The sequence below is a fragment of the Manacus vitellinus genome, unplaced genomic scaffold, assembly GCF_001715985.3.
Source record: "Manacus vitellinus isolate BGI_N305 unplaced genomic scaffold, ASM171598v3 scaffold_4_pilon, whole genome shotgun sequence".
NCBI lineage: Eukaryota > Metazoa > Chordata > Aves > Passeriformes > Pipridae > Manacus > Manacus vitellinus.
The window spans coordinates 21,386,832-21,410,098 of NW_021940604.1; the positions used below are offsets into that span (position 1 = coordinate 21,386,832).

The following is a 23,267-nucleotide window of genomic DNA, read 5'->3' on the forward strand; positions in this document are numbered from 1 at the left end:
TTCTCACTCCTCTGAACTGCTGTCAGAAGTACCTAGTCACAGGGATGTGGACCACAGGGTGCATCCACCCTAAAATTGCCTGCTTCGCATTTGGACAGTGGGGCCTGATTATTTTGATGGGGTCCTTGAAGTACCTGTGGCAGATACTAATGCAGAGACTTAACCACTATTGATTTCAGCCTGAGCGTGGGAATTGCTTTTTGCTTGAAAAAAAATTGCCTTGTATCATTCTCTCCAGAGAAATAAGAGTGTCTGGGGGCTCTGGTAAACAGAAAGCTGGCTGCTTGCTCTTCCCCTGTGTAAAACAAGAAGAGTTTTCCTTAAACAAGGCAGACAGATCCAGTCTGCAAAATGGCTTTGAAATGGTGTCCTATATTATCTCCATTTCTGTCTGGTTTGCTGCCATGTCTTTTGTTCCCTTTGGAAACTACCCAGTGTATAGTTTTACATGATTAATTATTTGTTTTCATAGACAAGTATGTGACCTACTTCTGGCCAAATCTTTTCAGACTCCTGATCCCTAGAAAATCCTCTGATGACCTGTTTGCCTCCTGGTTTAAATCTCTCAGAGCAGTTTCACTCTCTTCACATTTTAAAAAAGCTGTGAAAACCTGCCTGACTGATACTGAGGAGAAGCTTCGATTTTTAAGACAACAGAAATTACTGGATTTGGGGTGGGGAAACTTTGAGCTGAGAAAAGCATAACACCAGGACTGGCAAGGAGAGGGAGTGTAGCCATAGGTATCTCCTGCCCTTCCTTCATGGCAGAAATCACTTGTATTGAGGAAAAAGTGTCTGAGAAGGGACAATTAGTTTGGCTTTTAAAATGCATTGCTGATGATCTGGAGATCTGAATTGTGTTTGCCTGGCTTCATCTCATGGTGCTAGTATGAAGAGGTCATCCATCCTTCCCATACTTGAGGGCAATGGAAAATACTTACTTCCACTGTCCTCAGGGTCAGGCTGAAGTCCTTCAGAGCTACAGAATTCATTAAAAGAGAGACCCAAAGAGCTGTAATCACAAACATTCTTGTAGAAAGGTTTTCCTACTTTCACTAATGTCTTTTAGACCCTTTCTTAAGTGGTAGCTTGTTCTAGGAAGGGATGCTTTTCCGACCAAGTAGCACATTCTCAATTACGTTTTATTGCAATTAACCTGGCTTCCAAGCCAGCTGGGCAGCCAAGGTGAGCCTAAGACCTTTAATTTATTGAGGAAGAAACATGGTTTTTAATGTGGCACTGGATTATTTTTTTTTCAAGTGCAATTCAGTTGTGGTGTGTTTAGTTAAACTTTAGTTTGAGCATTGCTTGGTGGAGACCACAGTATCAGAAGGAAATGGTTGCCTATGCTTGTTTCCCATGACCTATTACTTCAGCCTCCAAGGAGATGCATCTGGGGACTGCTCTGTTTATCTGGCTGACTACTGCTTCAGTGGGAATTTTGACACGGGAGAGCCTGGCCAGCAGAGGGGAGGGGGATGGGGAGTGCTCCAGACTGGCAGCTCCTGTGGGAGAAAGGAAATGTTTTTCCTTGCAAAATCCAAAGATTAAAGTCCCTGGTCACTCTCTCCTCAGCAGTCATCCTTCTCTTGGCTTAAGTGTGTTAGTACAGAGCTCATTGTTGGCGTGGGGAAGAGGTGGTTTTCTCCAGCTTCACTTGATCTCCCCCTCCCTTCCCCCACTGTCACTTTTGTCTTCGATTAAATATTTTGAAAGGAAACAGATGGGGATGCTTTAAGCCCCAGCAGGCTAGAGTGCAGGATTCCTGAACCTGTGTGGGTATTACTTAGCCTGGTGGTAATGTTTTACTGACTGGTTTATTTTCTTTTTGGTTTGAACAAAGGAGGCCTGACTGCTCTTGATTTATGAGAGGCAAATAAAAAGTAGTTCGTTGTCTGCACTGCCATTTCTCAGCAATTGTCAGGAAGGAAAGAGATGATCATGCCACTAATGATTTAAAGTGTGTGACTAGCAGCTATACACTGCCATTAAATAATACCAAAAAAAAGTTCTTGGCTTGTAATGAGCATTTGGCTTCTCTTGCTTTTAGAGGAAGTGAGTAATCAAAGGGGAAAAACATGCCTGTTAATGTGACGCCCATTTCAAAGGCTACACTGATGGACTGTATTGCAGACTGCACCACTGGATCTTGCTTCTTTTGACTGATGCTGCTGCAACATCTTCCCTGCACACATAGTGTCAGGCACTGAGTCTTATTCCTTACACTGGTGTTAATGCTGTGTCAGTCCTCTAAGACAAGACTTACAACTCCTGATATCCTACAGGACAAAGAAAAACTTCCCATCACTTTCAACACAGAATTTCCCATGCAGTTCTGCTACCCTTCTACTGATCTGGTTTACAGCTATGTGGAGCCAAGCACATGGCATTTTTGTGGAGAGTGCTGAGTGCTCCACAGAGTTGCTGGGTTAGAGTTGTTACTATTCTAAGCAGTAGCAGCTGATACAAATTTAAAATTTCCTTAATAAAAAAAAAGAGCAGAGTTATTTTTCAGGCCATGTTTCTACTGCATACACTGGCAGCACTTGCAGTAGTGCCACTCCAAGCACATATGAAAGAATAAGAATCTTTCTGATGCCTTCCAGACAAGTCAGAGCTATTCTGGGAGCTCTAGTACGTGTTTGTAAACTCTCAGATGATTTTTGCTTCCTTAACACTTAGAAATACCTCCTTCTTGCCCTGCTTAAAAACAGGTGATGCTTCTTGTTTTGATTTCCTAGAAATAAACAGGGATTTTTTTTCCCCCTCCTTCCAGGCTCTTTCCAGTCCTTTAGCAGGGACTTGTTCACCAGCTAGTCAGATCTATCTTGTTTGTGACTGACTGTACTGCAGGCTGTAGTGTCCAGGGCTTTGTCAAGGCCTTTGTTCTTGCTCTTTACCTGCTGTTCCCTGGGCCAGCCCGGGAGCAGACAGGAGAAAGGACTCTTGCTTCTCAACAGCCAGCCACCTGGGTCTGGGAAGGGTGTCACTGATATGCTCTTACAGAGCTGCCATCTGCTTTATGAGAAGGAGCGCGGCCAGGTCAAGAGGAAGGACAAGAGGAAGGGGGGCGTACAGGCAGAGAGAGAGAGGGGGATGTTTAGACCTGCAGTTCCGCCCCTTGTCCCCCTCTTCCTGGGAAGGGGTCTGCCTGCAGAGCCTGCTTCTCATCGCTGATGTTTTGCCAGGCTTGTAATTTCATGTTCGTTCTCACAGAACAAAAAATGTAATTGCACAGTCCCTCCCACACAGCACTCATCATCGCCTACTGGGGCTGACTCGTTTCCTGTTTCGTGCTTGCTTCAGCACTTAATTTTTACCTTTTGCAGCTTATCCTTTCCAGCCCCAGAAGCAATTCAGTGCCACACTGCATTTTCTGGTAGCTAACCCAAGAACTCCCTGAGTTTTGGGGTTTTAGAGCTTGGGGTGCTGCCCTGGCTTTGGTTTTAAGGTACTAGAGGAAGCAGCTTTGTAGCATTTCCAGAAACAGTATCATTATCAAGCTGGCAGTGGCTCTGGGGCACGAATTTCAGAGGTTTCTGCTTCATCAAGATTTAGATCTGAAGAAAAACAAAGCTCTGAGGGATTTTCACTTGCCTCAGAAGAAATCATGCTGAGAGTTGTATGTCAAGGTCACTCAATCATCCCAGCCCCCTCCACTCCTTCTCATCACATGGCCTGCTTGTAGCCAGAAAAGAATTAAAGGAGGGCCATGGATTGATTTTTCCCAAGGAAATCCTCCTGGGAGATAACCTGTGTGAATGCCTGGGCAGAGCCAGGCAGAGGTCCCAAGAACAGGGCTGAACCTAATAAAAATCCTCAGAGGCAGGAGGCAGGGCTGGCTGCCCTAAGAGTAAATTGTATCAGCAGCTTTGGTTTCATGTGGTTGCAAGCAGTGCAGAAACCCAAAAAAGGCTTTCCCCAGGCTGAAACATTGCAAAAAGAAGGACTGAGATAAAAGCTGCAGATTAGTACCTTGCTTTGGGGCAAAGACAGGCTATCCTGACCTGATGGATGCAGTGTGCGGTTGGGTTTTATGCATGGGGTTACTGATGTGCTAGTTTGTAATAAAACAGGTTTCAGCAAAAAAAAGAGAGAAATCTCTCCCCTAATGATGTAAAATCTGCCTTCAAAGTAGGAGATGGGCTGCCTTGTCAGCTGGGGCAATTTGGCTTATCAGATTTATTAACGTGCTTGTCAGTAATACACATTTTATTTGATGCTGTAATTTGTTTGCAGCACAAAGTCATCTTGTTTAATAAGCTGCTGAGGCCTGGGCAGAGGGAGGGGATGGAGTTTTTAATCAGTGCGTTGGGAAGAGAGTAAGCACGGAAACTGTGCGTGTCAGTCAGGAGCCATGCACAGTGTCTAGTCTGTTTGAACGCTTCCTATAGCAACAGCAATCAGGAGGCTTCGAAGCAGCGCTCAACACATTTGGGAATTTTTATGCTTTCATAGCAGTGCACTGTCTCAGTCTCCAGTGCAAGACATTGGATGGGAGGCAGCACCCTGGGGGGAACCCTGTTAGACAAACACACACAACACACCCACTCACACAAGCTGCATGTGATCGCTCTGTGTTATGGCAGTGCATGCACTGTACGTGCAGATGACCAATTTGGCATGTCCTCACTGGTCTCTGTTCTCCCCTTACTGATGCCTCTGCCATACTGGATTGCAGGCTCTCTTGGACCATCTAGCTTCCAGCATGTGTTGCAGGGCCAGAAAACCATGAGGCAGAGCTCTGCTAGCAAGCTCTCCACCAACCCTGCCTTTTTCTCCTCCCATTTATCACTTCAAATCTATCATCTATCAGGAAATACTGTACAAACTGCAGAACGTGATTTTTGATATTAGTTGTTTTAGTCAGAGAATCATCCACAGCAGGGACAACATAAAGAACTAATAGCTGTCCTGTCATTCAAAAATCCACAGCACAGACCATTTGTCTTCTCCAGCAGTGTTCATCACAGTCCAGTGAGGTCCAGCTCTCAGGAAAAGGGATGTGGTGGAATGGTCCCCTCTTCTCAGGGACTTACCTTGCTTCTCATTTTCCTATGGTTCCTCAGCACACCACATACTTGTCTCCTAGAGCCACACTGGCAGTATATGAGGAAGGCAAAAATACCAGGAAAACTGGCCACAAAAGAGTCTGAAGAGATTTTTTTCTCCAAAGATGAGTTGTAGGTGGTTGCTACCTTTGGATCTGAGTTTGAAGCACATGGGAATTAAAGCAGGTTTGACTAAGTTTCTCAGAAAAACACAACTGATTAAAGAAAGAAAAATTGTTGAATAAATGTATGTAACGTGAACAAGCAAACCCTCACGCTTGGCCATCTTATACACCACCAGCTGATGTTCAAGGCTTCAGGCTCCTGGCCAGCCTGGAGCTATTCCTTTGTTCAGCTGGCATGGGTTGTGTGTACTATCTCAGCTGCACGTATGAGAGAGCAGAGGGACATTGGCCCTTACATTCAGGGCTGACTGCATAAGCCCGTCTAAAACCATGCACTGCAGGCCTAGGGAACCTGACCACCAGCTACACACGGCTTGCAGTTTTTCCAGGGAATCAGCATGGGGTATAGAGCCCCAGGTGGCTGGAGCAGCGTTGCCAACCCCAGGTGGCTGCTGGTGCTGATGAAGCAGGGCCAACTTCCAGGACAGAGGTTCCAGTGATGGCAGCTACTGCTGTCACAACCAAGGCATTTTTTAAGGGAAGATGAAGTTCTGCAAATTTTGAGTCTGGTAAACTAAGATTGGTCACACGAAGAAGTGTAAGTTAGGGAGATTGAGACCAAAGCCAAGCACCCAAATTTTAGTTCCTGCCTACATACCAACCAATGAAATTATAAAAGGGGCAGAATTTAAAAAGTGGATAGGCATCCAAAACTCCTCCAGCACCTTTGTGAATCTAATCACTGATGTGCTGATGCTTAACTAGACTTAAGTTCCTGACTTCAGGCATTCAGAATTTGAAACTTTGTCTTGCTTCTTTTGATTTAGGGGGACTTACTTGAGCAATTGCAATTTTGCCTAGAAAAAAAAAAGTATTTGTTTCTGTGTAATAGTCTCTTAAGATCATTTATATGCAGAGCAGAAAAAATTTTAGCACATCAGAGTTTTACTAAGTAAGGAGATGAGAATTACCATGTTTATTTTGCATTCTGAGTCACAACAGATTGGGCTGTATAGCTGAAGGTATGGGACATTGAGCACTGGGTGTGATGGCAGAACAGCACCAGCAGGGAACTCTAAACAGTGCCATAAGTTCACTCCCTGAGAGTGATTTGTCCACGTTGTTACACTTTCCACACTCCTCCTGAAAGCTACGGGAACTTTTATGAGAGGGTGGTGTGAAGTCAAAGTCAGTCTGTTTCCAAATTGAAGAGGGTTTGTCACTAGGGATCAGCAATAAGCAATGCAACTCTTTTGCCTGTATGTTAATACAAGGCACTGGGGAAATGTCTGCATATTTTTTCGTACATATTATGAGTTAATTATTACCACAAGACTTTTCTTTAAAGTCATACTGAAAATATTTTCCCTAAGAAAACAGCAAATTACTGGAAAGGCAAATAAATCAGTGTTTAAAGACTTGTTATCTTACCATCCTTGCCACAACTGGCTTCTGCAAACTCTGATGATGGATGAACACATTAGAACTGCACGTATTTAAGGCACTACAGGCTTTTCAGTGCCAGGAACTTAAAGTACATTGTCAAGTTATAAATCATAGGCCAAATTTGTGCCTCAATATCATGCACTCCAAGCAACTCGAATGGCAGTATTATTTTTAAGTCCTTGCATGTTTCTAATGAAATAGTAGGTTTGGTTTTAATTTATGTTTTCACCATGTTTGTCTGTTTGCATTTTGCTCAGCTTGAGCAACGAAACTAGGAGGTACATTTCCAAATATATCTCATTTCTGCTTATACATGCTAACTGTGTTTGACTTGCAAGTATCTCAGGGAAATGTTAATTTAAAACATTTTGGGAGAAAGAATTTCTATTATATTGGGCTTAATTGTTTTTAAAACTGCTTGGGTTTTTTTTTTCATTTTATAAAATTTCAAACTGGAATTAAAATGTCTTCTTAGCCTTCTCTTGGGATGTGGGACAAACCCACCCCTTCCCTGCTTAGTCTTTCCTTGTGCCCTACACATTCCACCTGCCTGTCCTCTCTGACCATACTCCATGGAGCTTTTTGTTAACACTTGCCTGCAACTCTTTCTACCTGCACGTGTTGCAGAACACAACAGTCACCTGTGAACTGGTACTTTGATTCTGTCTCTGTTCTGGTTAAGACTCGTGTATTCTTTCGTTAGGTGCAAAATTCCCCATTAAATGGACTGCGCCAGAAGCAGCACTGTATGGAAGATTCACAATAAAGTCAGATGTGTGGTCTTTCGGGATCCTACTGACAGAGCTGGTAACAAAAGGGAGAGTGCCATACCCAGGTAAGAAAACAGTCCTACTTCACTTGGGAAAAGGAATGGGAATGAGCCATATGCTTAAACTGGAACATTTGTTTATATTCACTGAGCTCAAATGAGGATGGTTATAATGCATAAGTTCTGTGTATGCTTGGAAACAGCTCTAACTGAAAACTACTGTGCAATGGTCATTATAAAAATGACAAGGGGACAATTCAACATATTCATTTCTAATTTTGTAGTTGTTCTCAATTCAATTAATATAATTTCTAGACAACTAATGAAAGCAACATAAAATTACTATATTCTGGAGCAAATAGCTCTCCATAACATTGCATTCCCTTTAAGATATCAACAGTTAAACTCCCAGAGAGGCCTTACTCCATTTCTTCTGTCAGTCTGGCTCTCTGCAAGGTTTGATGACAAAGTCTAAATGTCTGGTATTACCAAATCTCTTTTTTATAAACTCTTAAATTTCAATCCTTGCTTTTGAGAGGGATGGAAAGGAAAGAAAATAATTCTGCAGTGTGTAGGACAGAGCTCATAGCAGGGTCACAGCGGGGCCAAATTCTCTGCATGGGGGAACCGGAGGCCTCATGGCTCTTTGTTGAAACCCTGCCAAGTATCCGATGGATTAAGATTTGTAGGAGGGGGTGATTGGATCTGCCTATGCAGAAAGAGCTTTTGATTCTGTTGCCCCCCTGAAGATTGTAGGCATTCAAGTGAAAAGGAGAGGGGTGAGGTGAAAGCCGTCCATTACATAGAAAAGAATTCAATCCCTTCATTTTCTCATCTGCGCAGATACTAACAACAGGGGATGCCCTGCATCTGAAGATGTATATAGCTGCATTTTTATTCTTTTTATAAAAAAAAAATTCTCTAAATACTCAACTGTATGGCCATGTGCACTGCAGGTGAATTAATGGAAAGTGCCCTACAGCAGTTTCAATGTTCCGGCCTGTGCTGTGATTAAGCAGTCAGTTCCATATATCAGATTGAGCAGGAGAAGCATCAAGGTGGAGTTCTGTTTCCTGTGGTATCTCATGCCACTTCAGAAGCCTGAACTCTGCAAAACTCATGTCCCAGACTTTCACTAGGAATGTCAACTTTGCTAGCACCGAACAGCCAGTAGCTGATATTTGGGTAGAGAATATGGGGACTGAAAGGCATCTCATGATCAGAAGTGAATTCTGGCTTGATTAACAGTGAGCAGCTTAGCAAAGCTGTGACTGAGACCACAGAATGAGGTAACAGAAAACAGTTTCTGTAGGAGGGATGAGTCCCTCTGTAGAGTTAAGGTGATTTTTTTCCCCTGGGCTCCATATTGGTGGGGCAAAGATGCTTAGTGACTTAACCATCTGCCTTATCACGTGCACGAGCACAAACAGACATGCACACATGCAGGGAAAATACCATTTCACATGAAAATGACAATTTAAGCCCCATGTTTACTCACAAGTTTGTAGCTGAACACAGTGTTGGCTTTGGATGTCTGCACTTCACAAATGCTTCTTTCCCTCCCTAAATGAAAAAAGTCCACTGGATCTGCATTTAAGTGCTTGCAATACATAACTTCTTGTGGGAGTCATGACAGTAATCTCAGGCATGGGCTGTGTCCTGAAATTCTGGACAGTTTTATTATGTGGCAGTTAGAGCACATCAAAGACAACCAGCGGCATCTCTCCTCTTTCAGCACAGTCCTCCCCCTTCATCCCTCACTGCATAAAGCCCTCATACACCAAAAGTCCTTCCAGATCACTCTCCCCCACCTGCACTGGGAAGACATGAAGTAGCTGGAAGCAATTTTTTGTGTGTTACATATCACAAAGTCAGCAATTTTCTGGACAGTCATGTACTGCCTTGGTTACACACTGCCTGTGCCCTATACCAGGGCCATTCCTCGTTGCCAGGACTCCCAGATTGCTCATCCGGGAGGCCTTAACCAATCCCATGGCCACCATCACTCCCCTCTGTCAGTTTTACCTAAGGGCAACCTCTATTTTACATTTGAATTTCCAAAGTCTTTACAGATTTCAATCCAGTCTCAGTCCCCAGACCCTAACTGGGAAAGCTTTTATGGATTGAGGCAACAGTGGAGGGGAACTGAAGCCTTCTCAGAAGGTTCTGGTTTTGCATGTGGGCTGAAAAGAGGGCTCAGACTTCCCAAAGTGACAAAGGCCTCCTGAGGTCTGTAGAAAAGACTATCTTCCCCAGACATAGAAAGGACCATCCATCTTCTGCTTCATGCTGGGAAGAGGAAGGACCTCATGGAAGGACAAAGTTTCATGAATACGTGTCCCTGTCTGAGGCATGGAATAGGGTTCAGATGTACCCGCAAGACTTTTTCTACCACTGTGGCATGGCTTGCACAAGGAGAAAAAGATGAGATTTCAATCACCCTGAGAAGCAAGACTCAGGCATCTTCACCCAAGTAGACAACTTATAGGTGACAGAATGCAGTCTGTTGGCACTGCCAGCCACTTTGGCACCCGAGGCGTGTGGATTTATGAGCTCTGAAAAGCATCAGTCTTGAAACAAAGAGGATCATGAACTGTCACTCTGCTGTAATATCCAGTTTCTGAAACAGATGTGGGCATGTTGTCCTGATGTTCCTGCTTACAACTTGTAGCAGGCTGGGGGAGGAGCAGGGAGAGGCCCTCAGACAAAGGGATTGATCTCTTGCTTGACAAGCTCTTAGTACCTGGAGAGGTTATTTATAGCACACATCCTAGTTCTGGTGTGGCACCCGTGCCCCCAGGTCACTGTACCTTATACCTTCCAGTGCCTGGAATCAGGCATTGTTTTAAACTTGTGTAGAAGGATGGAAAAGTATAATGAGGAGGACAGAAGGAGAAAGCAGGCAGTTTATAGGAGGGAAACAGAATGGGTAGAACAAAACTTAACATGCTTTGTCCCCAGGATTTCCAAGCAGTTCCTGTCCTGATGCCCCATTTTGGAAGAGAGGCTGGAGCAGTGGTGAGATATATGAGCAGTAAAGATTTTACTAACAGAGATGAAGATCAAGCTAGAGTTCATAATCAAACCTTGCCCCAAGCCCCATAGCTCCCACAAGCAAGACCAACTTTCTAATAGGTGTCCTCACGTTCATGTTTCAACTAAGCCTGTTTTACTGTCAGTGGTCATAATGGACCACTATGATAACTAATTTACGTGGGGGGTTTTATGCTTTCTTATTCTTTTCACAAGGCAGCAGATTGAAATAAGCAACTTTCACGGTCTTTCTAGGCATTCATATTTTCATTGCTGGGATTAATATTTCCATTATTACAGTGGGGAAATAAAAAATAGATATGGGCAGAGGAGGAGACAAGTTTAATAAAGTAGTCGGCTTGTTGAACTTTTTCAGTGTCTGTTTCTTTTCCTTTGACAAATGCCCTTTGGATTTTAGTTTGTTTTTTTGTTTTAATGGAGTTTAAGAGTAGGAGGCTGAATTTCTCTAGCAGCAGTCAGAGAATTTGTGGGGTTTTAACATGCTGCCTTTTGGATAGCCAAAAATCTCAGTTGCACTGAACAAGCACCTCTGAACTTGCCCCTTCTGCTTTCTGCTGCACTTGTCACATCAAGAGCATTTACATTTTATGCCTATTGTGACAGCCACCATGGTGCTATCCACATTGCTGCCTCTGGCCAAGCAGGTCTTTGAGCCTGGGCTCCAAGTAGCCCTGCAGCCTCTGAGGAGCTGTGTTCAGCCTCCACATCTCTGGGGGAAGCTGAGCCACAAGTGCCAGAGAGCACATGGTGCCCAAGCCTGAGGCCAAGTATGTATCAGCAAGCCAACATATGTGTGTGTGTAGCATCACCATGGATGGTAGATGAGGAGTTGAGAAAGATGTGTTCTCAGCACACAGCATAGATAAGATCAGGTGTGTTTCTTTGTAAGCAGGAATGCTGTACCATCTATTACACCAAGCATATGATAACTTATTTTAAAAAACAAAACCAAAACAAAGAACAGATATTGACAGTCTAGCTTTGTGGGTGCTTTGAGGATAAGGAAATGTTGGGTGTTTTCAGGCCTTAATTTCTAAATGAAGTGATATGACTTCTAGTTTTTAAAGCTTGTTACTACTTTTCCACAGAAATAACTGGGTTCACATTGTTATCAGTAAGAACAGCATTATGCTTCAAAAGTTGTCTTCCCTTAGGAGCAGCTTTCCTGTTCCCTTCAGTGTACTGTATTAGTTTGATCATTGGTCTGAAAACATGCACTGGGTCTAGAAAGAACGTCATTCTCAGCCTAGCAGAAGAAAGCAAGAATAAAGTGGTTTAAAACCATGACTCTCCTCGCTGGGCTTCACATGGCCAAAAGTAGTCTATATAGCTCATTAGCTTTGTATGTGGGGACTCTGCCTTGTTACAGTAATGTTTCTGGTCTTCTGGAAGAGCAGCATTGCCCAGATCTGTGCTATTTGCACGTCTGTTGTGCTCCATCTAATCAAGCTGCTCAGAGCACTCCAAAGCAATTTCCAGTGTTTTCTTTAGCCACAAATGGAAACTTCACATCCTCTTTTGCGTCACAGTAACTCTTAAAGTAACTCTTAAAGCCTCTGTAACTTAGAGTTGCTACAACATTTCTATGAAAAGCCAAGCACTATTGAGTTTCTGTCCCCAGTCCGTACAAGCAGTAGATTTTTATTGTATTGTGCATTAAAGTGGCCATATCCTGTGGCATCCTAAGATTATTGGAGGCTCCACTAATAAAGCTGAGTTGTGGGAGGTTATTTGATTTTTGGTCTTCTCAGAGAATTAAAAGGCTAATGGAAAAGCCATTTTTTGGAAACAGGATGTTTTCTTCTTGGATCAAACTGTAATTCTAGAAACATCATGAGCATAAACTGGTTTTTCATAGATTTGTAGAATTCATAGAATAGCTTGGGTTGGAAGGGACCTTTCCAAAGTTAACTAGTCCAATCCACCTGCAATAAGCAGGGACATCTTCAGCTAGATCAGGTTACTCAGAGCCCCATCCAACCTGGCCTTGAACGTTCATAGGGTTGGGGGCATCCATGACCTCTCCGGGCAACTTGATTCAGTTTTTTCACCACCCTCATTGTAAAACAACTTTTTTCTTATATATAATCTAAATCAACTCCCCTTCATTTTAAAACCATTACCCCTTGTCCTATTGCAAGAGACTCTGCTAAAAATGTTGTTCCCATCATTCTTATAGGCCCCCTTCAAGCACTGAAAGGCCACAATAAGGTCTCCCTAGATCCTTCTCTTCTCTAGGCTGAACAATCCTGATTTTCTCACCCGTTTCTCATAGGAGAGGTGATCGATCCCTCTAATCATCTTTGTGGACCTTCTCTGGGCTTCCTTCAACAGGCTGATGTCCTTCCTGTGTTGAGAACCCCAGAGCTGGATGCAGTACTCCACATGGGGTCTCACCAGAGCAGAGTAGAGTGGCAGAATCACCTCCCTTGACCTGCTGACCATGGTGCTTTTGATGCAGCCCAAGACACAGTTGGCTTTCTGGGCTACAAGTGCACATTACTGGTTCATGTCCAGCCTCTCATCCACCAGCATCCCCAAGTCCTTCTCAACAGGACTGCTCTCAGTCTATTCACCCTCCAGCCTGTATTGGTACCAGGGATTGCCCCAACCCAGGTTTTAAGGGGTCTAAAAGCATACTGCAAGCAGAATGTCATTTATTATTTACTAAGAGTTGAAACTCTTGGGTATTCATTAGGAGAGAGGAGTTGTACAAATGCTCAGATATTCTCTGTGAGGTGTTAGAAGTGCAGATACGACAGGCTCCTGCTATCAAAAGAGAAACACTAAAACTTGCTTGATAAGTGAATCTGTAGAATAAGTTTGTAAACATCATTAGGCCTTTTAAGAGGTAAAATGTGTACCTGAAGCACTGTTATAAGTCCAATTAATAATCCAACAGATTTAGAGGAAAAAAAGTCTTTGAAACTTCTTTTTTAAATTAGCAGCACATGTCAAAAACAACAGAATTTCTTTGGCAAATCCTAGGTGCTTCAGCCCTTGCTGGATATATGAATTCCAGTAAGGAACATGAGGATTACTTGGTTTAGTTTCATATCTGGGTTTTACTGTGAGGGAAAGGAAAAGAGAAAGGAAAAGAAGGGCATTTTCCTGGATTAAACCATGATAAGAAAACCTGGCTTGACTCACTTTCCAGGGACGAAAAAAAATTACTATGATTTCAGACAGCAATGTTTCTTTCATGTTCTTTTTTCTATCTTTTTGTTAAACAAAGGGAAGTGAAGGGCTGTTTATGTTTTCCCTCCCCCCCTCTGTTTCCTCAGGGTTTTTCTTCCAGCACACAGTTCCTTATCAGGTTTCAGAGTGTGCTTTGCAGCACTGAGTAAAGCACTGGGTAAAAATACCAAACATTTGATATCTTAGAACAACAAATCAGTTGGGAAGAAGCTTTTCTGCTGCTGTTGCTTCCATCCATGTTGTATTTAAAGGCATATTGCCAAAATAAAAACAAAGAATGCAGTTTGCTAGTATTTTTAGGTATATACAATAGATGAGGTACTAGTAACAGTTATTTTCATAGCCATTATATGTAAGGGAAGCAAAACACAGCAGAAGTTCTTACCCCAAAATATGAGGTAATTCAACTGATTCAAAGACAAGGATATGAAAAAAGGATGCAGATTTTTGTTCAAAACGCAAATTTATAAAACTAATATTGACAATACAATGTGAACAAAATGCCCATGTTTTTTCTCATAGCATCTTGAAACCAACAAGGCCAGAGAGTTTGGGTTGATGCTGCCTAGAGTTGGTGATGACTAACAGACCACTAGTGTTGTCTTGTAATTTAATGAAAAAGTAAAATACCTTTGAAAATGTTTTTGTGGGATAGTGAAAAACACCCAAACATTTGCTCAGTGTGTGGCAAGCTTTCCCGGTTTGTTATGAGCCTCTGTGACCTAACAACATCAGTTTGGAGACAATAATAGAAGAGTCTTAACTCTATGCAGGATCTGATGTCTGCAGAGAACAATTATCGCTCTATATTCATCATTTTGAAGTCCTAACCATGGTCTACTTTAGATGCCATACAAACTGTTTGCTCCTACTTATAAACATCTAACACCAAAAATACAGTGGATGGATGCAGGTGATAAATGAAATACAAGAAACCAGTGCTAAAGTGTTGGTCTACAGGTTAGGAAACACTGTAAATTAGTAATCTAATCTTTCTTTTTACAATTATCACTGCTAAGACCAAATCCAAGGATACAGCCAAGTTACCAGCCTAAATGCTATGTAGTGTAAGGATATTATTCCCTGCCATGGTTTAACCCCAGCTGGCAATTTAAGTGCCATGCAGACACTCGCTCACTCTCCCTGCCCTCACCAAGGCTGGATGGAGAGAACTGGAATAAAGGTAAAACCTTTTCTTCTACCTTGAAAGGGTAATATCCTCCTGCTGATATCCATCCAAGAGGTTGAGATAAAAACAGTTAATAATTGAAATAAAGTATAATACATTAATAATTTTAATGAAAGTGAAAAAGAGGCATGAAAGCCAAGGAAAACAAGGGATGCACAATACAGTTTCTCTCAGCTTCTTGTGCACCTCCTCACTGGCAGAACATGAGAAACTGAAAAGTCCTTGACTTAGGATAAACACTACTTATCAACAACTAAAACATCTGTGAGTTATCAACATTATTCTCATACTAAGTCCAAAACACAGCACTGTACCAGCTGCTAGGAAGAAAATTAACTCTATCCCAGCCAAAACCAGACATTGCCACTAGTCAAAGTGTAGAGTAGACAAATGAATCTGTATCGAAGAGGGTGGTTGAATTATTCCTAACAAATAAGTACAAATACAAGGTAGAGAGAATTCCCTGGCCCTTGAAGGTGGGACAAGGAAATTCTTCAAGAGGACAACCTGAAAGAAGAAAGTGGAGGATTCACAAGGAAGGATGGTGTCATGGAAGCCAGGGAGAGGATAAGCTAACAGAAAGTGCAACATCAAGGTTCTGGTTTCTAGATTTGGTCTTGGAGAAACTTAAGTAGACCTGCTGGTTCTCCTGCAGAACTGCCTGACAGGACCCACTAAGTCAGGGGAGTGAAGCCTACCAATATTTTTCTGCAGAGGACTGGGGCAAGGCTTACCAACTGTCAAGCCACAAAGCTTGCAGTCAGCATGCATGCTTCTCTGAAACACCTCTGCATACAGTGCCAATCTTACCTTTGGCACTGTTAAAAAGCCAAAGGAATTACTAGAAAAGATATGTAAACTAAAGCTGAGGTTGACTGCAATTAATGTTTGGTGAAAAGCACCTCAGCATAGGAATCAAGGGTTGAAGGGATTGTATAGAAAAGACAAGGTAGCAAAGGGCCTGGCCTGCCTCTTAGAGACAAGCAAGATGAGCCACCATCCCTGGACATATTTAAAAGACTGTAGATGTGGCACTTAGGGGTGTGGTTTAGTGGTGGACTTGGCAGTGTTAGGTTAACAACTGGACTTGATGATCTTAAGAGTGTTTTCCAACTGAAATATTTCTGTGATTCTGTGACAGTAATGTAACTTTTTACCTTTTTGAGAGAGAGAACTGTGGTTCTGCAGTGGAGCTGTTTTGCTTGGTATGTGACTTGTCTTCTGAGCAACTTTGCTCTCTTCTGGGTTGGGATGGAACAGTGGAATGTGATAGAAACAATACTAACCAGCTCACATGGAGACAGGGCAAATCAGCAGCAATAAGCTTCTGAACTGACATTGAGGGCAATGTTGCTGGACATCTCTGGCAGCCCAGAGTGGCAGAGTTTGTGTTGAAGTTCCTGAAGCATGACCTTACAGAATGCTTCCAGAAAGGCCCACACTCAGTGTGAGGGTTTCAAAAATTCATCCTAATTTCTATAATTTTGAATTTTCTATTTATTGCAATGGATTTATTTTCCTTAAGCATTTTACATAATATATTTCACAGCTACTGCTGTTGGAGAGGGAAAGCACCAAATCCTGCCCATTGTGAGTAAGCCAAGAGGGTAAACATGGGAGCAGCATTTTGCTCATCACTGGATCCTAAAACCCTCTACTGAGAAACAAAATAATCCAGGTTACCTTGAAGTAGATGAAGAGCTGAAACAGGACATTGGGTTGGTTTTGTTTCATTTGTCTTAACCAAAAGAAATAAGTATGATTGAGAAAACCTCATATAGATATAACTATACTTGAGTTCATTTTCCTGTAATTTAACTGTGGATTTGTATGTCCTTTACAGGCATGAATAACCGTGAAGTCTTAGAGCAAGTAGAACGAGGTTATCGGATGCCATGTCCTCAGGACTGTCCCATCTCCTTGCACGAGCTTATGATTCACTGCTGGAAAAAAGACCCAGAGGAGCGTCCAACTTTTGAATATTTACAGGGTTTTCTTGAAGACTACTTCACTGCAACAGAACCCCAATACCAGCCGGGTGACAACCTGTAAATCTCTGGTTTTGAGACACTGTCATGAATTACCAGGTGTTTCTCAGCCCTGTCCCACCTGCCCTTTATCTTCCAACTCTGTGATCAGCTTCTCCAGAGTGCAACATCTTCCAGCACCTCAGTGCACAGGAGGGGCTGAAGTTGAGAACTTCCGCAGCCCTTGCCTATGACCACTTGTCCTAATAATCTGAATGTCCTGGATGAAAAGGAGAAAAACACTTGTTTTTTTCTGAATCAAAGACTCCAAAACTGCATTGTATTGATGTTATGTAAACTGCAAAACCTCTGTTCATTGTAAATAGTAACTCAGTGCCAATAACTGATCCTAGTGCTTTCCTTTTTTTAAAATGCAAAACCTATGTGATTTTAACTAGTCTTCTCCTGATTCAACTAAAAGTATTATTTTCCAGAAGTGGCCTCTTTGTCTAAAACATTTTTTTTCATGTTTTAACAAATAAAAAATCAGGACAGGTGTTTGGTTTTTTGCTTTTTTATATATAAAATATATATAATATATATACATACCTGTACATACAGTATACGGGTGCTATTGCAAAGGAAACTCATTTGGATTGAATGAATCCTGCTGCAGCAGTACCCAGAAAGCGATAATTTTACTGCAGACATGAAAACACTGGTGGGATTCTGAAAGCCAGTGATCTAATTTTTGGCTTTTGCCAAGCATGATTTTTTTAAATTGGATTGCACTTTTTGTTTATGATTATGTACCTGTAGATGGTTGTAACTTTGCTCTTTCAGGAATCATGTGCTGTATTTACAGTAATGTTTCCAATGTTTGACAAGTGTGTGATGATTTGTTCTTGAAATTAAAACGAACATATTTAAAGCAAGAAAACTACACCATCACCGTTTGAACTGGAAATTGAAACTGCAAGGACTTATTGTATCAAAACATGTATACTGAAATGGTTCAAAAAGATTTATTAAGCAGTGTAACCGCATTCAGATGGTCTTAAAATCATAGCATTTTAGCCATGTCCCCCTGCTAAATTGTTGGTCATGCAACTAGGATTTTTCTGTTTTATGTGTAACATTTTTCCATTGTAAAATAAGTGTGTTAAATGTCCTGTACTGCTAATGAAATTACTTTCTCTGTGTCTGCAAGTTCTCCAGTGGAATTACTATGCACTTCTTTACATTTCATGGGGGATGCACAGAACAAAGTATTACCTTTTCAGTTGTCTGTACCAGCCTTGAAATACTTACGTTTAACCAAAAAACAAAAAAAAATTCATTTCTATTTCTATTGAGTTTTTAATACTGAGTTGCAAATTTTAAAGTCTTAATTACATTTTGTTATGGTTTATTTGCAAGTTTACATTTTAAAACTGTTTAACTTTCTTAATTTAGTAATTAAAAAAAGGAGCATTTTACATTTGGATAGTTGTTTTTTTGTTTAAACTGTGGAGATAATGGTGGAGATGAGATTAAAAACTTTTCAAGAAGGGGTGTCATGCCGTTTGAGGCATCATATTTCATAGGAGTATGCAGACCAGTTACCTTTGGGACATCATTTTCCAAATTACTAAGTCAATATGTTTTTAAACAACTGGAGTTCAACTGTAAGGAAGACAGCTGAATGCATAGCTAGTCTCTCATTTTTCTGTTCTACAAACAGTTTGTTCTTTATTAGTTCTGTTGCATTTAACGTGACTACTTTTACATTTACACGTGTTGCAGGAAAAGATTTTCTATGCCTTGTATTGCTGTTATTGCTTTAAAAGATTGCGGCCGAGTAAGACCTCCCAACAGTTGAAACTTGTTTTTAATTACTTAATACTTAGACTGTGAATTTATATTTTGAAGATTCACACATTTTCTAAAGAGAACCTTTAGTGAAAACTAACCCAATAATGAATTGAGATTCAGAGAACAAATTGTCATTGTTTTAATATTTTCTATACAAAACTTTGACTGAAAATCCTCTTGCAAAGGAGGCTTCCACACTTAGCCTTTCTCAAAGTGTGAATTTATATGGCAATGTTGCTTGTTACCAGATTTCCATGATAAATTGGTTAACGTTTTACATGTAGAGTCTATGAGCAATGTTATGTACATGATATATTCAATGTTGCTGTACCTGGAGCTGTGGAGTACTGAAGAGGCCATGATTCTTGTTGGACTTTTAGCTTCCTCGTAGTACTTACAAAGCAAGTCGTGGTCCTCTTTTTTTTTCCCCCACAGCTACCCCCCTGCCTTAACACATCCTCCACGGAACTGAGGACTCCATAGTAACTCAGCGGGCCTGGTGAAGCCAAAATGTCACCTACTCAGCCCAGTGCTCGGTGGCAAAGCATGGCCATTCTGCCAAGTTCCTTAGCAGCCTTTACTGTGACACAAATTTGAGTGCAGTTTCCATCTGTAATGCGGGATGAGCCTAGAACATTAGTTTGCCTATGTTTCTCATTGGAAGTAAGACTCAGATGGGGCATTGTTGGGGTTTTATGGCCTTTATTTCTGATTCTTTGGGTTTGCTGTTCCTTGTATTGCATTCGGTCTATGAGTACCTTGTTGGTCTCTGCCGGATCTCTGCCTGCAGCTGGCTTGTGTGCAGACTGGTGCCACTGTTGAGTGGCAAATCCAGACCATTTCTCATCGGTAGCTCTTCTGCTTCTTTTTATTAATGTTGGGAGTTTTGTTGTTTGGGTTTTTTAATCTCTCAAATAAAAACATTAGCAAAAAATTTAAACAAGGTTGTTAGCATTTTTGCTATAAATTAATAGAAGCCATTTCTTAACACTGTGTATACACCACAAATAGCTGTGTGGTGACTGTAAAGTAGAATTTATGAGACTTAAGAATTTCCTGTTCCCTCCAATAATTTTTTAATGTAAGGCTAATAAACTCCATCCAGATAAAAACAAGTGGCCAAATGCTTCCCCCCACTGCCCACCTGACTCCCAACCGATCCACAGTGCGGTGGTGAAGTTCCAGAAGAGGTCTTTCAGCAGCTGAAAGGACTCTGTGGGGTGACACAGGCCAAGTTTAATTCAACACCATTCCCAAGAAAAATGGCAGGCAGAAATGCAACACTGCTGCCAAAGGGACAGCTAGTACAATTATTATTATATTTCTGTGGGAAGGAAATGATGTGAGACTTGGTGGTCTTCAAAAAAGACCAACATTTGTCAAAGGCACTAACATGATATTCTTTGGCTTATGTAAACAGTGCTCGACTTAGTTGTATGTGACACTCTGGTTTTGATTTAATTACCATTGTAGAAAAAACAAAGTAAATACAAAACAGAAAAGTGATTAACTGCTAAAATTACAAGAATAATCACAAATGGAAAATCTGTCTCCAGTGTGAGTGTTTCTCCTGAAGCCTCTAGACTGGAAAGGACTACCTGCAGACCAAGAAGGCAGACTGTAAATGTACTTGACCTTGCCACATAACTTCAAGGTGAGTTGAAAGTTGCTCAGATTTATTTTAATATGCACCATCCTTTTCTCAAGCTCTGCAATAAAAATGCAGTACACTAATGAATGCAACCATATTGTACCCAAGGGGTTTAAGGGCCTCACACAAGGCTGAGCCCAAGTATGCAAGAGCTATTAGGAGTTATACAGTAGCTCCTCTTCTAAAGTGTAGACAATATTCATTCATCAAAGAAGTCTTTTCCTGTCTAATGGGAAATTACCACCAGCAGTGCAGACAAAAGGATATTTATTTTCTCCAGTCTTGTCAGTTTGAGGGTCTGTCTGTCTTTCAAGAATAATTGAAGTCTGTTTGTAGCTCAGAAATCTCATTGTGTTCTGCAGTCTTGGAAAACAGTGATTATAATTTCCTGTGACTCATATACAGGGATATTTTATCACTGAGGGACTCCTGTCGACTGGAGCAGCATTCTCTGCCATCTTAACTGAAGAAGAGGGCACTTTAGTTTCAAATTTTCCTGCACAGACCAAGCCAGAACCTGTGTCCTTTTAACAGAAAAGGAAAAGAGGCCCCTTGCTAGGATTGCTACTGGAGTAGGGTGCTAATCCCTCCCTCTCAGTGCTTCTAAATTTTTCAGGAGAACTTCTTACAGCTAAAACCAGGTTGCTGAAGTTCATTTTGAATGTTAGGGAGGAAATGCTGTGTTCACTTAGGTCTGTGAGATATTTCTATTGACGTTTAATACAGACACTCTTCTTGTGTGTGTGTGCATTTATCTGTATCTCAAAAGGAAATTCACACACAAAGACATTACACAAACATCAATCCATCTCCATCTCCTTGTATTCCTCCCCTGCAGCTGAATGCTTAACAAAAATGTAAGACCAGGACATGAGTAGATTAGAGGACATAATGGTGTTAACAACAAAAGAGCTTCTCTCTTTTTTTTATTCTATTTTTCTTTCTTTTTTTTTTTCTGATGGTTCCCACTACATGATCAGTTACAATCCATATTTTCAGGAAAGAGCTGGTAGCAGCAAGTGCTGCTGCCACGTCCCAGTGATGCTCTGTGTCTCTGGCTACTGCAAAGAGCAACCTGCAGCTGATTTCAGTCAGGGAGAGAAAACATTTCTCCCAAGGGCGCGGCTGCAGTTTGGAGCCTGCGGCGTGCATGTGCAGGAGGGCTGAAAGAACTGCCCTCCCAGGAAAAACAGGTCATTAGCTGATAGGCACTGCTTCGTGTCATGGAGAGAGAGAGCCAAAGGTTGCAGCACCAGCTGTGTTCGCAGCACCAGCTGTGCTCATAGCGCCCGTGCTTAGTTGTGCCCAGGGATTTGGGTGATGAGATTAGAGCAGGCTGAGGAACATGAACTACATTTTCTGTTACCTGATGTAAACATCTTCTCTGTTACAGGGTAAATAGTGTATGTTCAAGATGGGGGGAAAAAAATCACAGGACTGGTGTGGCCTGTGACTGGAGGGCAAGTGTTGCATCTGCATGACCAGGCCAGATGGAAGTTTGATTGTTTGGCTCATTGTTGGGAATAACTCAGCATTAAGCTCCGTGAATGGCTAAAAGGGCAAAGAGCAAAGAAATGAGATTATCCTCCTTCCTCTACAGCCAGGCTAGAGCTTGCCAAAGGCTCTGGTTTGCTTTTTTGTGCATAAGCATTTGTTGCTGAGTCCCCGCACCCAGAGCCTTGTGAAGTTTGCTCAGCTACTTATTGTCACAGCTTCACAAAAAATTCCTGAGCCCTGTAATGGATGGATTTTAATCTGGAAAAAGAAAAAAGAATGCAGAGATGCTTTCTGACTGTTGGGGCTCAGCCTCATGTCAGAGGCTTGTCCATAAGCCGTGGAATCCCCTGTGCTTTATTCACTGCTGCAGCTCAGGCTTTGGGCTGCCTCCCAGACTCACTAGGCTGCTGGATTTCCCTAGCTAGAAGATGGTACTCATACAGAAAGGGTTCCTGGTGTTGGAAAAAGTCTGAAGTGGTCCCAGCTCCTGGCACTGCGCAGGGCCAGGGCCACCCCTGCTCCTGGGCCAGGCTTCCAGGAGACAGTGGCAATGTGGAAGGAGCCTGCAGCTTCCCTGGAGGCCCCTTTGACACCCCAAGCTGCCATGCTCCTGGCCGAGGCACGACTGCATGTAGCTGCTGCTGGGTCTTGGAGTGACTTGGCAGGGACTGTGTTGGTACAGCCTGCAGTCCCAATGACAACAGAGAAGCAGATGCTAGATGCTAACTCCTGCTCTCCTAAAAAAAGCAGAGGCAAGGAGCCACATGGGGAATAGCTTTGTATCTTAAAGACAGAGGACTAGGTACGTTGGATCATACGAGAGTTTAAACGTTCCCTCAAATTCTCAGGCCTCCCAAAAGCAGTGTGGCCACCAGCTGAGCTTTGTATATGACTTCATATACATACAGTGTATAAAACACATACCACATATTGAACATTTGCATATGTTACATGTTTTTTGTTCCACTTGGGTGGCCTTCTCCTCCCCTACCCCCACGTCCTTCCCCATTACTTGCCGATGCAGCTCTCCTCACGTTATTCTAGACGTGTCATTTCTGAGAGTCCGGCAGAGACTGGGGGCTCTTTAACTGTCAAATGTTGAGTAGGTAATGATCAATGGATGACTAATTGGAAGCAAGAGGGAATAAAACAGGTATTACTTAGGTTCTGCTCTTAATTAAGAGGACGCATAATGCTGTGGGGAAAATCTTAACAAATGTCAGGAGGGGATTTTGTCATTATGCAGCGTTTAATTAGAAGCACTGCACAAGCTAACATCCAGGTACTGGTTTTTTTCCTTTCAGGTGTCTCTCCAGGGTGTGACTGAAAAATGACAAAGCAAGAGCTTTAAAATAAACTAAGTGGCAAACATTTTTGTAGGCATGTGCCTAGCAATGTAAACAGCAAGAAATAGAAGAAAGCCATGGTTTTCCTCACAATGCAAAAGCAGTGAGGGGCAAGCCAAA

The 23,267-nt window shown here is 42.1% G+C and overlaps 1 protein-coding gene across 4 annotated transcripts in view; it reads left to right on the forward strand.

Annotated features, from left to right (window-relative positions):
- FYN (FYN proto-oncogene, Src family tyrosine kinase) overlaps positions 1-19,593 on the forward strand; it is an 82,107-nt gene extending 62,514 nt beyond the window's left edge. For all 4 annotated transcript variants that reach the window (XM_029962712.1, XM_029962709.1, XM_029962711.1 and 1 more), the window contains 2 exons: positions 7,326-7,457; positions 16,676-19,593. In XM_029962712.1, the coding sequence (XP_029818572.1) occupies positions 7,326-7,457; positions 16,676-16,884 (341 nt within the window). In that variant the 3' untranslated portion in view covers positions 16,885-19,593. The remainder of the gene's footprint in view (positions 1-7,325; positions 7,458-16,675) is intronic.
- The last annotated feature ends 3,674 nt before the right edge of the window (positions 19,594-23,267 follow it).